At 56.0% G+C, this 17,246-nt stretch overlaps 1 protein-coding gene across 1 annotated transcript in view; it reads right to left on the reverse strand.

Moving 5' to 3' along the window:
- Nucleotides 1-17,246, reverse strand: part of TRIM3 (tripartite motif containing 3) — a 56,491-nt gene that overhangs the window by 13,448 nt on the left and 25,797 nt on the right. Inside the window, exons 4-11 of the mRNA XM_073562897.1 lie at nt 16,421-16,572; nt 12,453-12,633; nt 11,658-12,381; nt 7,342-7,445; nt 6,479-6,646; nt 1,595-1,775; nt 484-554; nt 116-256 (exon numbers count right to left, since the gene is read on the reverse strand). Coding sequence (XP_073418998.1) covers nt 116-256; nt 484-554; nt 1,595-1,775; nt 6,479-6,646; nt 7,342-7,445; nt 11,658-12,381; nt 12,453-12,633; nt 16,421-16,572 — 1,722 coding nt within the window. The remainder of the gene's footprint in view (nt 1-115; nt 257-483; nt 555-1,594; nt 1,776-6,478; nt 6,647-7,341; nt 7,446-11,657; nt 12,382-12,452; nt 12,634-16,420; nt 16,573-17,246) is intronic.

A 17,246-nucleotide genomic window follows, 5' to 3' on the forward strand; every position in this document is an offset into this window, starting at 1 on the left:
GTAACATCTGTACTTGTGCAGTGTCCGACCCACAGTGTTTACTGATCGTGGGCACATACCCTTAGTCATCACTTAGCCTGACGCATGATCGGACCGCCATCCCACCCTTACACACCTGAATCCGGCTGTTTCCCCAGTCGGCCACAATGATGTTTCCATTGGAATCCACAGCAACTCCGGTCGGAGCGTTAAACTGACCGTTTCCTTCTCCATGAGAGCCGAACTTATAGAGGAACTCTCCCTCTGCGCTGTACACCTGCAGGAGGTAAACAAGAGCGCCACAGTCATACGTGACCCGTGACCTTATTACCGCCACAGCGCCGAGAGAGAACACTGACAAAAGGCGTGAGAACCAGGGGGATCGGGCACATAAGGGCGAGCGCCACTGATCTGGTGACCACCTAGGTGAGATTAGGGGTGACGGCGTCTACATCGGCCACACAGACCGTCCCGTGGGGTGCGACATATTGGCACATCGCTCACCTTCACAGAGTGGTTGTGGAAATCAGTCACAATAATCTCATTCTTGTTATTAACGGCCACAAAATGGGGACCTGGAAAGAGAGCGCACAGTCAACATCCTGTGCCGACAAGCCCCACCCTCACAGGTGCCTCCCACCAATCACAGCCACACATACCATCCAGACTGCCAGACAAGCCCCGCCCTCACAGGCGCCTTCCAATCACAGCCACACATACCATCCAGACTGCCAGGCAATCCCCGCCCTCACAGGCACCTCCCACCAATCACAGTCACACGCACCATCCAGACTGCCAAACAAGCTCCGCCCTCACAGGCGCCTCCCACCAATTACAGCCACACATGCCATCCAGACTGCCACATAGGCCCCGCCCTCACAGGCACCTTCCCACCAATCACAGCAACACGTACCATCCAGACTGCCAGACAAGCCCCACCCTCACAGGTGCCTCCCACCAATCACAGCCACACATACCATCCAGACTGCCAGACAAGCCCCGCCCTCACAGGCGCCTTCCAATCACAGCCACACATACCATCCAGACTGCCAGGCAATCCCCGCCCTCACAGGCACCTCCCACCAATCACAGTCACACGCACTATCCAGACTGCCAAACAAGCTCCGCCCTCACAGGCGCCTCCCACCAATTACAGCCACACATGCCATCCAGACTGCCACATAGGCCCCGCCCTCACAGGCACCTTCCCACCAATCACAGCAACACGTACCATCCAGACTGCCAGACAAGCCCCACCCTCACAGGCGCTTCCCACCAATCACAGTTACACGTACCATCCAGAGGTCCAAACAAGCCCTGCCCTCACAGGAGCCTCCCACCAATCACAGCCACACATACCATCCAGAGTGCCAAACAAGCCCTGCCCTCACAGGCGCCTCCCACCAATCACAGCCACACATACCATCCAGACTGCCATATAGGCCCCGCCCTCACAGGCGCCTCCCTCCAATCACAGCCACATGTACATTCCAGAGTGCCAAACAAGCCCTGCCCTCACAGGCCCCTCCCACCAATCACAGCCACATGTACCATCCAGAGTGCCAAACAAGTCCTGCCCTCACAGGCCCCTCCCACCAATCACAGCCACACGTACCATCCAGACTGCCTGTCTGCTGCTTGTCCCCGGGGCCGCGGCCGCCGAACCTGCCCACCAGCTTCCCGTTAGACTGGAAGATGAAGATGCAGCAGGACTTGTTGTCCACCACGATCAAGTGGCCGTTCCGGTCCACGGCCACACCCTTAGGACCCATGAGACGCCCGACGCCCACCTTGTTCTATGGACACAGTAACAGTGAGGGAAACCACACACAGAAAACAGCCGGCACCAAGCAGAGAGACACAGCCGGCACCAAGGAGAGAGAAAGACACAGCCGGCACCAAGGAGAGAGACACAGCCGGCACCAAGGAGAGAGAGAGACACAGCAGGCACCAAGGAGAGAGAGAGACACAGCAGGCACCAAGGAGAGCGAGAGACACAGCCGGCACCAAGGAGAGAGAGAGACACAGCCGGCACCAAGGAGAGAGAGACACAGCTGGCACCAAGGAGAGAGAGACACAGCTGGCACCAAGGAGAGAGAGAGCTGACACCAAGGAGAGAGATAGCAGGCACCAAGGAGAGAGAGACAGCCGGCAGCAAGGAGAGAGAGACACAGCCGGCACCAAGGAGAGAGAGAGACAACTGGCACCAAGGAGAGAGAGACACAGCCGGCACCAAGGAGAGAGAGAGACAGCCGGCACCAAGGAGAGAGAGAGCTGGCACCAAGGAGAGAGATAGCCGGCACCAAGGAGAGAGAGACAGCCAGCAGCAAGGAGAGAGAGAGACACAGCCGGCACCAAGCAGAGAGACACAGCTGGCACCAAGGAGAGAGAGAGACAACCGGCACCAAGGAGAGAGAGAGAGACACAGCCGGCACCAAGGAGAGAGACACACAGCCGGCACCAAGGAGAGAGAGCTGGCACCAAAGAGAGAGAGACAGCTGGCACCAAGGAGAGAGTTAGCCGGCACCAAGGAGAGAGAGACAGCTGGCAGCAAGGAGAGAGAGACAGCCGGCAGCAAGGAGACAGGGAGGCAGACAGCCGAAAGAGAGAGACAGCCGGTATCAAAGAGAGAGACACAGTCGGCACCAAGGAGAGAGAGACAGACACAGCTGGCACCAAGGAGAGAGAGAGACACAGTCGGCACCAAGGAGAGAGAGACAGACGGCACCAAGGAGAGAGACAGCCTGCACCAAGGAGAGAGAGATAGCTGGCACCAAGGAGAGAGAGACAGCCGGCACCAAGGAGAGAGACAGCCTGCACCAAGGAGAGAGAGACAGCAGGCACCAAGGAGACAGAGACAGCCGGCACCACGGAGACAGGGAGGCAGACAGCCGAGAGAGAGAGAGACAGCCGGCATCAAGGAGAGAGACACAGCCGGCACCAAGGAGAGAGAGAGACAACCAGCACCAAGGAGAGAGAGAGACACAGCCGGCACCAAGGAGAGTGAGAGCTGGCACCAAAGAGAGAGAGAGACAGCTGGCACCAAGGAGAGAGAGACAGCCGGCCGAGAGAGAGAGAGACAGCCGGTATCAAGGAGAGACACACAGCCGGCACCAAGGAGAGAGAGACAGACACAGCTGGCACCAAGGAGAGAGAGAGACACAGCCGGCACCAAGGAGAGAGAGAGAGAGACAGCCTGCACCAAGGAGAGAGACAGCCGGCACCAAGGAGAGACACAGTCGGCACCAAGGAGAAAGAGACAGCCGGCACCAAGGAGAGAGACAGCCGGCACCAAGGAGAGATAGCTGGCATCAAGGAGAGAGAGAGACAGCCGGCACCAAGGACAGAGAGACAGCCGGCACCAAGGACAGAGAGACAGCCGGCACCAAGGACAGAGAGACAGCCGGCACCAAGGACAGAGAGACAGCCGGCACCAAGGACAGAGAGAGACAGCCGGCACCAAGGACAGAGAGAGACAGCCGGCACCAAGGAGAGAGAGACAGCCGGCACCAAGGAGAGACAGCCGGCACCAAGGAGAGAGACAGCTGGCACCAAGGAGAGAGACAGCTGGCACCAAGGAGAGAGACAGCCGGCACCAAGGAGACAGGGAGGCAGATAGCCGAGAGAGAGAGACAGCCGGCATCAAGGAGAGAGACACAGCCGGCACCAAGGAGAGAGAGGGAGAGACAGCCGTCACCAAGGAGAGAGACACAGCCGGCACCAAGGAGAGACACACAGCCGGTATCAAAGAGAAAGGGAGACAGCCGGCACCAAGGAGAAAGAGAGACAGCCGGCACCAAGGAGAAAGAGAGACAGCCGGCACCAAGGAGAGAGAGACAGACACAGCCGGCATCAAGGAGAGAGACACACACCCGGCACCAAGGAGAGACAGCCTGCACCAAGGAGAGAGACAGCCGGCACCAAGGAGAGAGAGAGAGAGAGACAGCCGGCACCAAGTAGAGAGAGAGAGACAGCCGGCACCAAGGACAGAGAGACAGACAGCCGGCACCAAGGAGAGAGAGAGCTGGCACCAAAGAGAGAGAGACAGCTGGCACCAAGGAGAGAGAGAGAGACAGCCGGCACCAAGGAGACAAGGAGGCAGACAGCCGAGAGAGAGAGACAGCCGGTATCAAGGAGAGAGACACAGCCGGCACCAAGGAGAGAGAGACAAACACAGCCGACGCCAAAGGAGAGAGACAGCCGGCACCAAGGAGAGAGAGAGAGACAGCCTGCACCAAGGAGAGAGAGAGAATGCACCAAGGAGAGAGAGAGACAACCGGCACCAAGGAGAGAGAGACAGCCGGCACCAAGGAGAGAGAGAGACAGCCGGCACCAAGGAGAGAGAGAGACAGCTGGCACCAAGGAGACAGGGAGGCAGACAGCCGAGAGAGACAGCCGGCATCAAGGAGAGACACAGCCGGCACCAAGGAGCGAGAGAGAGAGACACAGCCGGCACCAAGGAGAGAGAGAGAGAGAGACAGCCGGCACCAAGGAGAGAGAGACAGCCGGCTCCAAGGAGAGAGAGACAGCCGGCACCAAGGAGAGAGAGAGACAGCCGGCACCAAGGAGACAGGGAGGCAGACAGCCAAGAGAGAGAGACAGCCGGCATCAAGGGCTGTCACATTGTAGAAGGATCAACTTTATTCTCATTTGCACAAGGAAAGACTAGAAGGAATGGGATGAAACTGAATGGGAGGAGACACAGATTAGATATTAGAAAAAACTTTTTGACAGTTAGAGTGATCAATGAGTGGAACAGGCTGCCATGAGAAGTGGTGAGTTCTCCTTCAATGGAAGTCTTCAAACAGAGGCTGGACAGACATCTGACTGGGATGATTTAGCGAATCCTGCTTTGAGCAGGGGGTTGGACCAGATGGCCCAGGAGGTCCCTTCCAACTCTACCATCCTATTATTCTATGATTCAAGGAGACACAGCCGGCACCAAGGAGAGAGAGAGAGACACAGCCGGCACCAAGGAGAGAGAGAGACACAGCCGGCACCAAGGAGAGAGAGAGAGACACAGCCGGTACCAAGGAGAGAGACACAGCCGGCACCAAGGAGAGAGACACAGCCGGCACCAAGGAGAGAGACAGCACCAAGGAGAGAGACACAGCCAGCACCAAGGAGAAAGAGAGCCGGCACCAAGGAGAGAGAGAGAGACAGCCGGCACCAAGGACAGAGAGAGAGACAGCCAGCACCAAGGAGAGAGAGAGACACAGCTGGCACCAAGGAGACAGGGAGGCAGACAGCCGAGAAAGAGACACAGCCGACACCAAGGAGAGAGAGACACAGCCGGCACCAACGAGAGAGAGAAAGACAGCTGGCACCAAGGAGAGACAGACAGCCAGGAGAGACAGCCAGGAAAGAGAGAGACCGACAGCCAGCATCAAGGAGAGAGACAGGCAGACAGCCAGGAGACAGACAGCCAGGAGACAGACAGCCAGCCAACACCAAGGAGACAGACAGCCAAGAGAGAGAGAGCGAGACAGACAGCCAAAAGAGAGACGAACAGCCAGAAGAGAGAGAGAGACAGACAGACAAACAGCCAAAAGAGAAAGACAGTCGGCACCAAGGAGAGACAGACATCCAGGAAAGAGAGAGACAGCCAGCACCAAGGAGAGAGACAAGGAGAGAGACAGCCAGGAGAGAGACACAGCCGGCACCAAGGAGATAGAGCCGGCACCAAGGAGAGACAGACATCCAGGAAAGAGAGACAGCCAGCATCAAGGAGAGAGACAAGGAGAGAGACAGTCAGGAGAGACAGCCACCCAGGAAAAAGACAGTCAGCCAGGAGAGAGAGACAGCTGGCACTAAGGAGAGACAGCCAGAAGAGAGAAACAGACAGCCACGAGAGAGAGACAGACAGCATCAAGGAGAAACAGACAGCATCAAGGAGAAACAGACAGACAGCCAGGAGAGACACAGCTGGCTCTAAGGAGAGACAGACAGCCAAGAGAGAGACGGACAGCCAGAAGAAAAAGGGACGACAGCCAGGAGAGACAGACAGCCAGGAGAGAGACAGCCAGCACCAAGGGGAGAGACATAGCTGGCACCAAGGAGAGAGACATAGCCAGCACCAAGGAGAGAGAGAGGCAGACAGCCAGGAAAGAGACAGACAGCCAATACCAAGGAGACAGACAGACAGCCAACACCAAGGAGACAGATAGCCAGGAGAAAGAAAGCATGAGACAGACAGCCAGAAGAGAGAGAGACAGACAAACAGCGAGGAGAGACAGCCGGCACCAAGGAGAGACAGACATCCAGGAAAGAGAGAGACACAGCTGGCACCAAGGAGAAAGAGCCAGCACCAAGGAGAGAGAGACAGCCAGGAAAGAGAGAGACAGCCAGGAGAGAGACAGCTAGCTAGGGGAGACAGCCGGTTACCATGGAGAGACAGCAAGCACAATGGAGAGACAGAGACAGCCAGGACTGTATATACACATGCGACATGGCAGATGAGAAACAGCTTCAAGAGACGAGACGCCGATTCACATCTCACCTTGAACTTCCCCTCGGGAGAGAAGATGCTGACCCAGCGATTGTCATAATCTGCCACAATGATGTCCCCATTCATGTCCACGGCCACACCGGTGGGGCGCTGCAGCTGCCCCGGAGACCGGCCCCGCACCCCAAAGCGCAGCCTAAACTGCCCCTCATTAGAGAAGATCTGCGGATGATGAGAGTGGCAGTCACCCGAGGACCTGTACATAGCGGATAGAACACCCGGCAGCGATCCGTACGCGGCGGCTGACCCCACGGCAGCGATCCGTACGCGGCGGCTGACCCCACGGCAGCGATCCGTACGCGGCGGCGGACCCCACGGCAGCGATCCGTACGCGGCGGCGGACCCCCACGGCAGCGATCCGTACGCGGCGGCGGACCCCCACGGCAGCGATCCGTACGCGGCGGCGGACCCCCACGGCAGCGATCCGTACGCGGCGGCGGACCCCCACGGCAGCGATCCGTACGCGGCGGCGGACCCCCACGGCAGCGATCCGTACGCGGCGGCGGACCCCCACGGCAGCGATCCGTACGCGGCGGCGGACCCCCACGGCAGCGATCCGTACGCGGCGGCGGACCCCCACGGCAGCGATCCGTACGCGGCGGCGGACCCCCACGGCAGCGATCCGTACGCGGCGGCGGACCCCCACGGCAGCGATCCGTACGCGGCGGCGGACCCCCACGGCAGCGATCCGTACGCGGCGGCGGACCCCCACGGCAGCGATCCGTACGCGGCGGCGGACCCCCACGGCAGCGATCCGTACGCGGCGGCGGACCCCACGGCAGCGATCCGTACGCGGCGGCGGACCCCACGGCAGCGATCCGTACGCAGCGGCGGACCCCACGGCAGCGATCCGTTACCTGTATACACTGGTTATTGCTGTCCGCCACCACGATGCGGTTGTTGCTGGACGTGGAAATCCCCTGGAGATTGGAGAATTCTCCTTTATCTCGGCCGCGGGATCCTGAAAGATGATGAGAGCGGACATCAATGGCAGAACACGTAGCGGTGACTGTCTGCAGCGCTGCACACAGGATTGTCACTCACTGTCCTCACACCAGCGGGATAAACGGGATGTATCAGAGGAAAAACATCCAAACACCATGTACAACATCACAAGTACCACTGCCTGGGCACACAGTATCACTCCCATCCTCCCTGACCCCAGCACACAGGATCACTTCCATCCTTCCTGACCCCAGCACACAGTATCACTTCCATCATCCCTGACCCCAGCATCACTCTCTCCATCCTTCCTGACCCCAGCACACAGTATCACTCCCATCCTCCCTGACCCCAGCACACAGTATCACTTCCATCATCCCTGACCCCAGCATCACTCTCACCATCCCTGACCCTAGCACACAGTATCACTCCCATCATCCCTGACCCCAGCAAACAGTATCACTCCCATCATCCCTGACCCCAGCACACAGTATCACTCCCATAATCCCTGAACCCAGCACACAGTATCACTCCCATCTTCCCTGACCCCAGCACACAGTATCACTTCCATCCTCCCTGACCCCAGCACACAGTATCACTCCCATCCTCCCTGACCCCAGCACACAGTATCACTCCCATCCTCCCTGACCCCAGCACACAGTATCACTCCCATCCTCCCTGACCCATGCACCACTCTCATCCTCCCTGACCCCAGCACACAGTATCACTCCCATCCTCCCAGACCCCAGCACACAGTATCACTTCCATCATCCCTGACCCAAGCACCATTCTCACCATCCCTGACCCCAGCACACAGTATCACTCCCACCATCCCTGACCCCAGCACACAGTATCACTCCCACCATCCCTGACCCCAGCACACAGTATCACTCCCACCATCCCTGACCCCAGCACACAGTATCACTTCCATCATCCCTGACCCCAGCACAAAGTATCACTTCCATCATCCCTGACCCCAGCACACAGTATCACTTCCATCATCCCTGACCCCAGCACACAATATCACTCCCATCATCCCTGACCCCAGCACACAGTATCACTCTCACATCCCTGACCGCAGCACACAGTATCACTCTCACCATCCCTGACCCCAGCATCTCTCATCCTCCCTGACCCCAGCACACAGTATCACTTCCATCCTCCTTGACCCCATCACAAATTACCACTCCCATCCTCCCTGACCCCAGCACACAGTACCACTCCCATCCTCCCTGACCCCAGCACACAGTATCACTCCCATCATCCCTGACCCCAGCACACAGTATCACTTCCATCCTCCCTGACCCCATCACACAGTACCACTCCCATCCTCCCTGACCCCAGCACACAGTATCACTCCCATCCTCCTTGACCCCAGCACCACTCTCATCCTCCCTGACCCCAGCACCACTCTCATCCTCCCTGACCCCAGCACACAGTATCACTCCCATCCTCCCTGACCCCAGCACACAGTATCACTTCCATCATCCCTGACCCCAGCACCAGCATCATTCTCACCATCCCTGACCCCAGCACACAGTATCACTCCCACCATCCCTGACCCCAGCACACAGTATCACTCCCACCATCCCTGACCCCAGCACACAGTATCACTTCCATCATCCCTGACCCCAGCACACAGTATCACTTCCATTATCCCTGACCCCAGCACACAGTATCACTTCCATCATCCCTGACCCCAGCACACAGTATCACTTCCATCATCCCTGACCGCAGCACACAGTATCACTCTCACCATCCCTGACCCCAGCACCTCTCATCCTCCCTGACCCCAGCACACAGTATCACTCCCATCATCCCTGACCCCAGCACACAGTATCACTTCCATCCTCCCTGACCCCAGCACACAGTATCACTCCCATCCTCCCTGACCCCAGCACACAGTATCACTCCCATCCTCCCTGACCCCAGCACACAGTATCACTCCCATCCTCCCTGACCCCAGCACACAGTATCACTTCCATCATCCCTGACCCCAGCACCATTCTCACCATGCCTGACCCCAGCACACAGTATCACTCCCACCATCCCTGAATCCAGCACACAGTATCACTCCCACCATCCCTGACCTCAGCACACAGTATCACTTCCACCATCCCTGACCCCAGCACACAGTATCACTTCCATCATCCCTGACCCCAGCACACAGTATCACTTCCATCCTTCCTGACCCCAGCACACAGTATCACTCTCACCATCCCTGAACCTAGTACACAGTATCACTTCCGTCATCCCTGACCCCAGCACACAGTATCACTCCCATCATCCCTGACCCCAGCACACAGTATAACTCCCATCATCGCTGACCCCAGCACACAGTATCACTCTCACCATCCCTGACCCCAGCACCACTCCCATCATCCCTGACCCCAGCACACAGTATCACTCTCACCATCCCTGACCCCAGCACCGGCATCATTCTCACCATCCCTGACCCCAGCATCACTCTCATCCTTCCTGACCCCAGCACACAGTATCACTCCCATCCTCCCTGACCCCAGCACACAGTATCACTCCCATCATCCCTGACCCCAGCACACAGTATCACTCCCATCATCCCTGACCCCAGCACACAGTATCACTCCCATCATCCCTGACCGCAGCACACAGTATCACTCTCATCCTCCCTGACCCCAGCACACAGTATCACTCCCATCATCCCTGACCCCAGCACACAGTATAACTCCCATCATCCCTGACCCCAGCACACAGTATCACTCTCACCATCCCTGACCCCAGCACCAGCATCACTCCCATCATCCCTGACCCCAGCACACAGTATCACTCTCACTATCCCTGACCCCAGCACCGGCATCACTCTCACCATCCCTGACCCCAGCATCACTCTCATCCTCCCTGACCCCAGCACACAGTATCACTCCCATCCTCCCTGACCCCAGCACCGGCATCACTCTCATCCTCCCTGACCCCAGCACACAGTATCACTCCCATCATCCCTGACCTCAGCACACAGTATCACTCCCATCCTCCCTGACCGCAGGACACAGAATCACTCTCACCATCACTGACCCCAGCACACAGTATCACTCCCATCCTCCCTGACCCCAGCACACAGTATCACTCTTATCCTCCCTGACCCAGCACACAGTATCACTCCCATCCTCCCTGACCCCAGCACACAGTATCACTCTCACCATCCCTGACCCCAGCATCACTCTCATCCTTCCTGACCCCAGCACACAGTATCACTTCCATCATCCCTGACCCCAGCACATAGTATCACTCCCATCACCCCTGACCCCAGCACACAGTATCACTCCCATCATCCCTGACCCCAGTATCACTCTCACCATCCCTGACCGCAGGACACAGTATCACTCTCACCATCCCTGACCCCAGCACACAGTATCACTCTTATCCTCCCTGACCCAGCACACAGTATCACTCCCATCCTCCCTGACCCCAGCACACAGTATCACTCTCACCATCCCTGACCCCAGCATCACTCTCATCCTTCCTGACCCCAGCACACAGTATCACTTCCATCATCCCTGACCCCAGCACATAGTATCACTCCCATCACCCCTGACCCCAGCACACAGTATCACTCCCATCATCCCTGACCCCAGTATCACTCTCACCATCCCTGACCGCAGGACACAGTATCACTCTCACCATCACTGACCCCAGCACACAGTATCACTCCCATCCTCCCTGACCCCAGCACACAGTATCACTCATCCTTCCTGACCCCAGCACACAGTATCACTCCCATCCTCACTGACCCCAGCACACAGTATCACTCTCACCATCCCTGACCCCAGCACCAGCATCACTCTCATCCTTCCTGACCCCAGCACACAGTATCACTCCCATCCTCCCTGACCCCAGCACACAATATCACTCCCATCCTCCCTGACCCCAGCACACAGTATCACTCTCATCCTCCCTGACCCCAGCACACAATATCACTCCCATCATCCCTGACCCCAGCACACAATATCACTCCCATCCTCCCTGACCCCAGCACACAGTATCACTCTCATCCTCCCTAACCGCAGCACCAGTATCACTCTCACCATCCCTGACCCCAGCACCAGTATCACTCCGTAATCCCTGACCCCAGCACCACTCTCATCCTTCCTGACCCCAGCACACAGTATCACTCCCGTCGTCCCTGACCCCACCACACAGTATCACTCCCGTCGTCCCTGACCCCACCACACAGTATCACTCCCATCATCCGTACCTACTCGCAGGATCATCTCGTCCTCTATGGGGTTCTCCTTCTTCTTGTTGGTGCTGTACATGCTGGACGGCCTCCTCACCGCCTTCTGGCGGATGTGACCTCCGCTGGGGGATTTCACCCTGCGCTTAACGTCCTCGGGGGAGGCCGGTACGTCTCCAGGCTTCACGGCCCGCACCCGGTAGGGGCTCCCGCGCAGAGGCTGGCCATAGAGCCGCAGGGACAGGTGGTGCTCGCCTTCATGGCGTGGGGTGAAGAAGACCTCGTAGGTGCCGTTCTTATTGTCTGCCACCTCTCCGTCCTGGGCCCCTCCATCTGGAGCAGTCAGCTGGGCCTGCAGGGTGGCATTGCCGCTTTTCACCAGCTCACCATCTTTATCCTTGGTGGTGACGGTGACGGAGGTTTGGTGTCCCACCAGCGCCTGGCGCAGACCCTCCCCTGTGGCCACCGAGGCGTGGGCCACCGCACTGGTGGTGAGCAGCGCTCCCAGGTTCTGCAGGGAGCGGCGCAGCCCGTCCGTCTCCACTCGGAATTCCAGCTGCGGGTTTTGCTGCGGGTGGAAGGGGAAGTCTCGGGAGGCCAGCTCGCTCAGCCGCTCGCTCATCTGCTTCCGCACCAGCAGGACCTCCGTCTCCGAGCCATGACCCAGCGCCTGCTCCGTGAAGCGCACGCTGCTCTCCATGTTATCCAGCCCCTGTTTGAGGGATGAGAGCTGCGCCTGCAGCACCTGCGGAGAGAGGAAGCGTCAGCCCCTGCTATGCACAGCCCCGCTCCGCAGCCCCTTGCCCTGCTCCGCACCTTCTGCTTGCTGACAGAGATGGCATCCAGGTCCTGGAGTAGTGCATTCTTCCTCTGCTGCAGCGCACGCTCCAGCTCCTCAAAGGTGGCGCAAATCTCGCTCACGGCGGCGTTCTTCCTCTCGCTGAGCTGCCGGCTGATCTCCCCTACCAGGTCAATGGCCGACGTCAGCTGCGGGATTCTGGGGGGCAGAAGCATAGCATAAGGCGGGTTACACTCTGCGGACACGCCGCTGCCCTGGTCCATAAAAATTCCGCCCTTGGAGTGCAACCTGAGGATGTAGACGCTTCAGCTCTTGAAGAGGCGGCCATATTTTGTAATCCCAGATAACTCTATTAATGCTCTGTGGAGGGCCCCCCAATATAGAGTCTTACATGACTGACACTACAGGTGCCAGCAATCCTCCTGACAGGTGAGGGCACTAGTACCACGCTCCTCTCCCCGGGACCACAGGTTGCCGTGTCTTCTATATCACACTAACTACCACCAAGTACAGCAATAAATAGATTATACTGGAGTCCAACATGACTGAAACTACAGGTCCCAGCAATCCTCCTGACAGGTGAGGCCACTAGTACCACGCTCCTCTCCCCGGGACCACAGGCTGCTGTCTATTCTATATCACACTAATTACCACCAAGTACAGCAATAAATAGATTATACTGGAGTCCAACATGACTGAAACTACAGGTCCCAGCAATCCTCCTGACAGGTGAGGACACTAGTACCGCGCTCCTCTCCCCGGGACCACAGGCTGCTGTCTATTCTATATCACACTAATTACCACCAAGTACAGCAATAAATAGATTATACTGGAGTCCAACATGACTGAAACTACAGGTCCCAGCAATCCTCCTGACAGGTGAGACCACCAGTACCGCGCTCCTCTCCCCGGGACCACAGGCTGCCGTGTCTTCTATATCACACTAATTACCACCAAGTACAGCAATAAATAGATTATACTGGAGTCCAACATGACTGAAGCTACAGGTCCCAGCAATCCTCCTGACAGGTGAGGCCACTAGTACCACGCTCCTCTCCCCGGGACCACAGGCTGCCGTGTCTTCTATATCACACTAATTACCACCAAGTACAGCAATAAATAGATTATACTGGAGTCCAACATGACTGAAGCTACAGGTCCCAGCAATCCTCCTGACAGGTGAGGCCACTAGTACCGCACTCCTCTCCCCGGGACCACAGGCTGCTGTCTCTTCTATATCACACTAATTACCACCAAGAACAGCAATAAATAGATTATACTGGAGTCCAACATGACTGACACTACAGGTCCCAGCAATCCTCCTGACAGGTGAGGCCACTAGTACCACGCTCCTCTTCCCGGGACCACAGGTTGCCGTGTCTTCTATATCACACTAATTACCACCAAGTACAGCAATAAATAGATTATACTGGAGTCCAACATGACTGAAGCTACAGGTCCCAGCAATCCTCCTGACAGGTGAGGACACTAGTACCACGCTCCTCTCCCCGGGACCACAGGTTGCCGTGTCTTCTATATCACACTAATTACCACCAAGTACAGCAATAAATAGATTATACTGGAGTCCAACATGACTGAAGCTACAGGTCCCAGCAATCCTCCTGACAGGTGAGGCCACTAGTACTGCGCACTGCTCCCCAGGACCACAGGCTGCCGTGTCTTCTATATCACACTAATTACCACCAAGTACAGCAATAAATAGATTATACTGGAGTCCAACATGACTGAAGCTACAGGTCCCAGCAATCCTCCTGACAGGTGAGGACACTAGTACCGCGCTCCTCTCCCCGGGACCACAGGCTGCCGTGTCTTCTATATCACACTAATTACCACCAAGTACAGCAATAAATAGATTATACTGGATTAAATCCATTATAACATATCAATCTTTATTACAAGATACCTACAAAACATCCAGAAATGTTACATAAACCTCCCCATAAATCCAGAAATAGGCAGTGTGGCTGCGAGGCGATTCAGGCCTCTTATTGTTACACACATTCAAGGGGTGCACAGACATAAACAAGTAATTAAAAAAGATTTTCGATTTCATATTTATTTTTTATTTTTAAATCACAAGGTTACAATATATAGAAATTACAGCATACGACGAAGATATTACACTGAATGAGGACAGATAGCTTGGGACATTCATAAAGAGCATGAGGGTAGTCGTGGAGGGCCGGAGGGTGGTCGTGGAGGGACCGTGAATCATTCAGAACTTAGTAAAAAGCGCTTGTCATGTCTGAAAGAGGAGACCCCTACAACAACCACTTCTGCAAGATGCAATTGAATCCACTCATGTGCCATTGCTAGGTGTAGAACCACACTGCCCAGTACCCCAACACGCTTTTCATGCTCAGCTTTGTCAGGGGGTCCATCTATTTTGATGAAAATGTAGTGTCAGCCATGTAGGACTCCAGCATAATCTATTTATTGCTGTACTTGGTGGTAATTAGTGTGATATGGAAGAGACAGTAGCCTGTGGTCCCGGGAAGCAGAGCGTGGTACTAGTGTTCTCACCTGTCAGGAGGATTGCTGGGACCTGTAGTTTCAGTCATGTAGGACTCCAGTATAATCTATTTATTGCTGTACTTGGTGGTAATTAGTGTGATATAGAAGACACGGCAACCTGTGGTCCCGGGGAGAGGAGCGTAGTACTAGTGACCTCACCTGTCAGGAGGATTGCTGGGACCTGTAGTGTCAGTCAAGTAGGACTCCAGTATAATCTATTTATTGCTGTACTTGGTGGTAATTAGCGCGATATGGAAGATGCGGCAGCCTGTGGTCCCGGGGAGAGGAGCGTGGTACTAGTGTTCTCACCTGTCAGGAGGATTGCTGGGACCTGTAGTGTCAGTCATGTTGGACTCCAGTATAATCTATTTATTGCTGTACTTGGTGGTAATTAGTGTGATATAGAAGACACGGCAGCCTGTGGTCCCGGGGAGAGGAGCGTAGTACTAGTGACCTCACCTGTCAGGAGGATTGCTGGGACCTGTAGTGTCAGTCAAGTAGGACTCCAGTATAATCTATTTATTGCTGTACTTGGTGGTAATTAGTGTGATAAAGAAGACACGGCAGCCTGTGGTCCCGGGGAGAGGAGCGTGGTACTAGTGTTCTCACCTGTCAGGAGGATTGCTGGGACCTGTAGCTTCAGTCATGTTGGACTCCAGTATAATCTATTTATTGCTGTACTTGGTGGTAATTAGCGCGATATGGAAGATGCGGCAGCCTGTGGTCCCGGGGAGAGGAGCGCGGTACTAGTGTCCTCACCTGTCAGGAGGAATGCTGGGACCTGTAGTGTCAGTCATGTTGGACTCCAGTATAATCTATTTATTGTTGTACTTGGTGGTAATTAGTGTGATATGGAAGACACGGCAGCCTGTGGTCCCGGGGAGAGGAGCGCGGTACTAGTGTCCTCACCTGTCAGGAGGATTGCTGGGACCTGTAGTGTCAGTCATGTAGGACTCCAGTATAATCTATTTATTGCTGTACTTGGTGGTAATTAGTGTGATATGGAAGAGACAGCAGCCTGTGGTACCAGGGAGAGGAGCGCGGTACTAGTGTTCTCACCTGTCAGGAGGATTGCTGGTACCTGTAGTGTCATGTAGGACTCCAGTATAATCTATTTATTGTTGTACTTGGTGGTAATTAGTGTGATATGGAAGACACGGCAGCCTGTGGCCCGGGGGAGAGGAGCGTGGTACTATTGGTCTCACCTGTCAGGAGGATTGCTGGGACCGGTAGTGTCAGTCATGTAGGACTCCAGTATAATCTATCTATTGCTGTACTTGGTGGTAATCATTGTGATATGCTGTACTTTCGTTACCCCAAGGATTCGTTACTTGATTTAGATTATGGTTAATATTTCCAGTTATTGGCTTTAATCTCGCCTTCTCTTCCTTTCCTTTACCCTCCGTACTGTTATTCCCAGCCAGCAGTAAGACGATGGGGGAAGTAGTACCTGCTGCGAATGCTGTCCAGCTGGCTGCGAAGAGACGCTTTGTGCTGTTCCAAGACGTCTCTCAATGGCACTGTGCAGTGCTCCCGATGCTCCCCCTCCGTACACTCCACACACATGGCCGTCTCACAGGGTCCGCAGTAATACTCCATCGTCTGCAGAGAGAGTCATGGGGAAACTGCAAGATAAGGGATGACTGCCCACCTCACCCTGGGATCGGTGCAGAATAAGGGGATGACTGCCCACCTCACCCTGGGATCGGTGCAGAATAAGGGGGTGACTGCTCACCTCACCCCGGGATCAGTGCAGAATAAGGGGGTGACTGCTCACCTCACCCCAGCATTGGTGCAGGATAAGGGGTGACTGCTAACCTCACCCCGGGATCGGTGCAGGATAAGGGGCGACTGCTAACCTCACCCCGGGATCGGTGCAGGATAAGGGACGACTGCTAACCTCACCCCGGGATCGGTGCAGGATAAGGGACGACTGCTAACCTCACCCCGGGATCGGTGCTGGATAAGGGGCGACTGCTCACCTCACCCCGGGATCGGTGCAGAATAAGAGGGTGACTGCTCACCTCATCCCAGCATCGGTGCAGGATAAGGAGCGACTGCTCACCTCACCCCGGGATCGGTGCAGAATAAGGGGGTGATTGCACACCTCACCCCAGCATTGGTGCAGGATAAGGGGTGACTGCTATGCTTACCCCAGGATCGGTGCAGGATAAGGGGCGACTGCTAACCTCACCCCGGGATTGGTGCAGGATAAGGGGCGACTGCTCACCTCACCCCAGGATGAGTGCAGGATAAGGGGCGACTGCTCACCTCAC

The sequence above is a fragment of the Dendrobates tinctorius genome, unplaced genomic scaffold (genome assembly GCF_039654945.1).
Source record: "Dendrobates tinctorius isolate UK_male_01 unplaced genomic scaffold, ASM3965494v1 ptg000369l, whole genome shotgun sequence".
Lineage (NCBI taxonomy): Eukaryota > Metazoa > Chordata > Amphibia > Anura > Dendrobatidae > Dendrobates > Dendrobates tinctorius.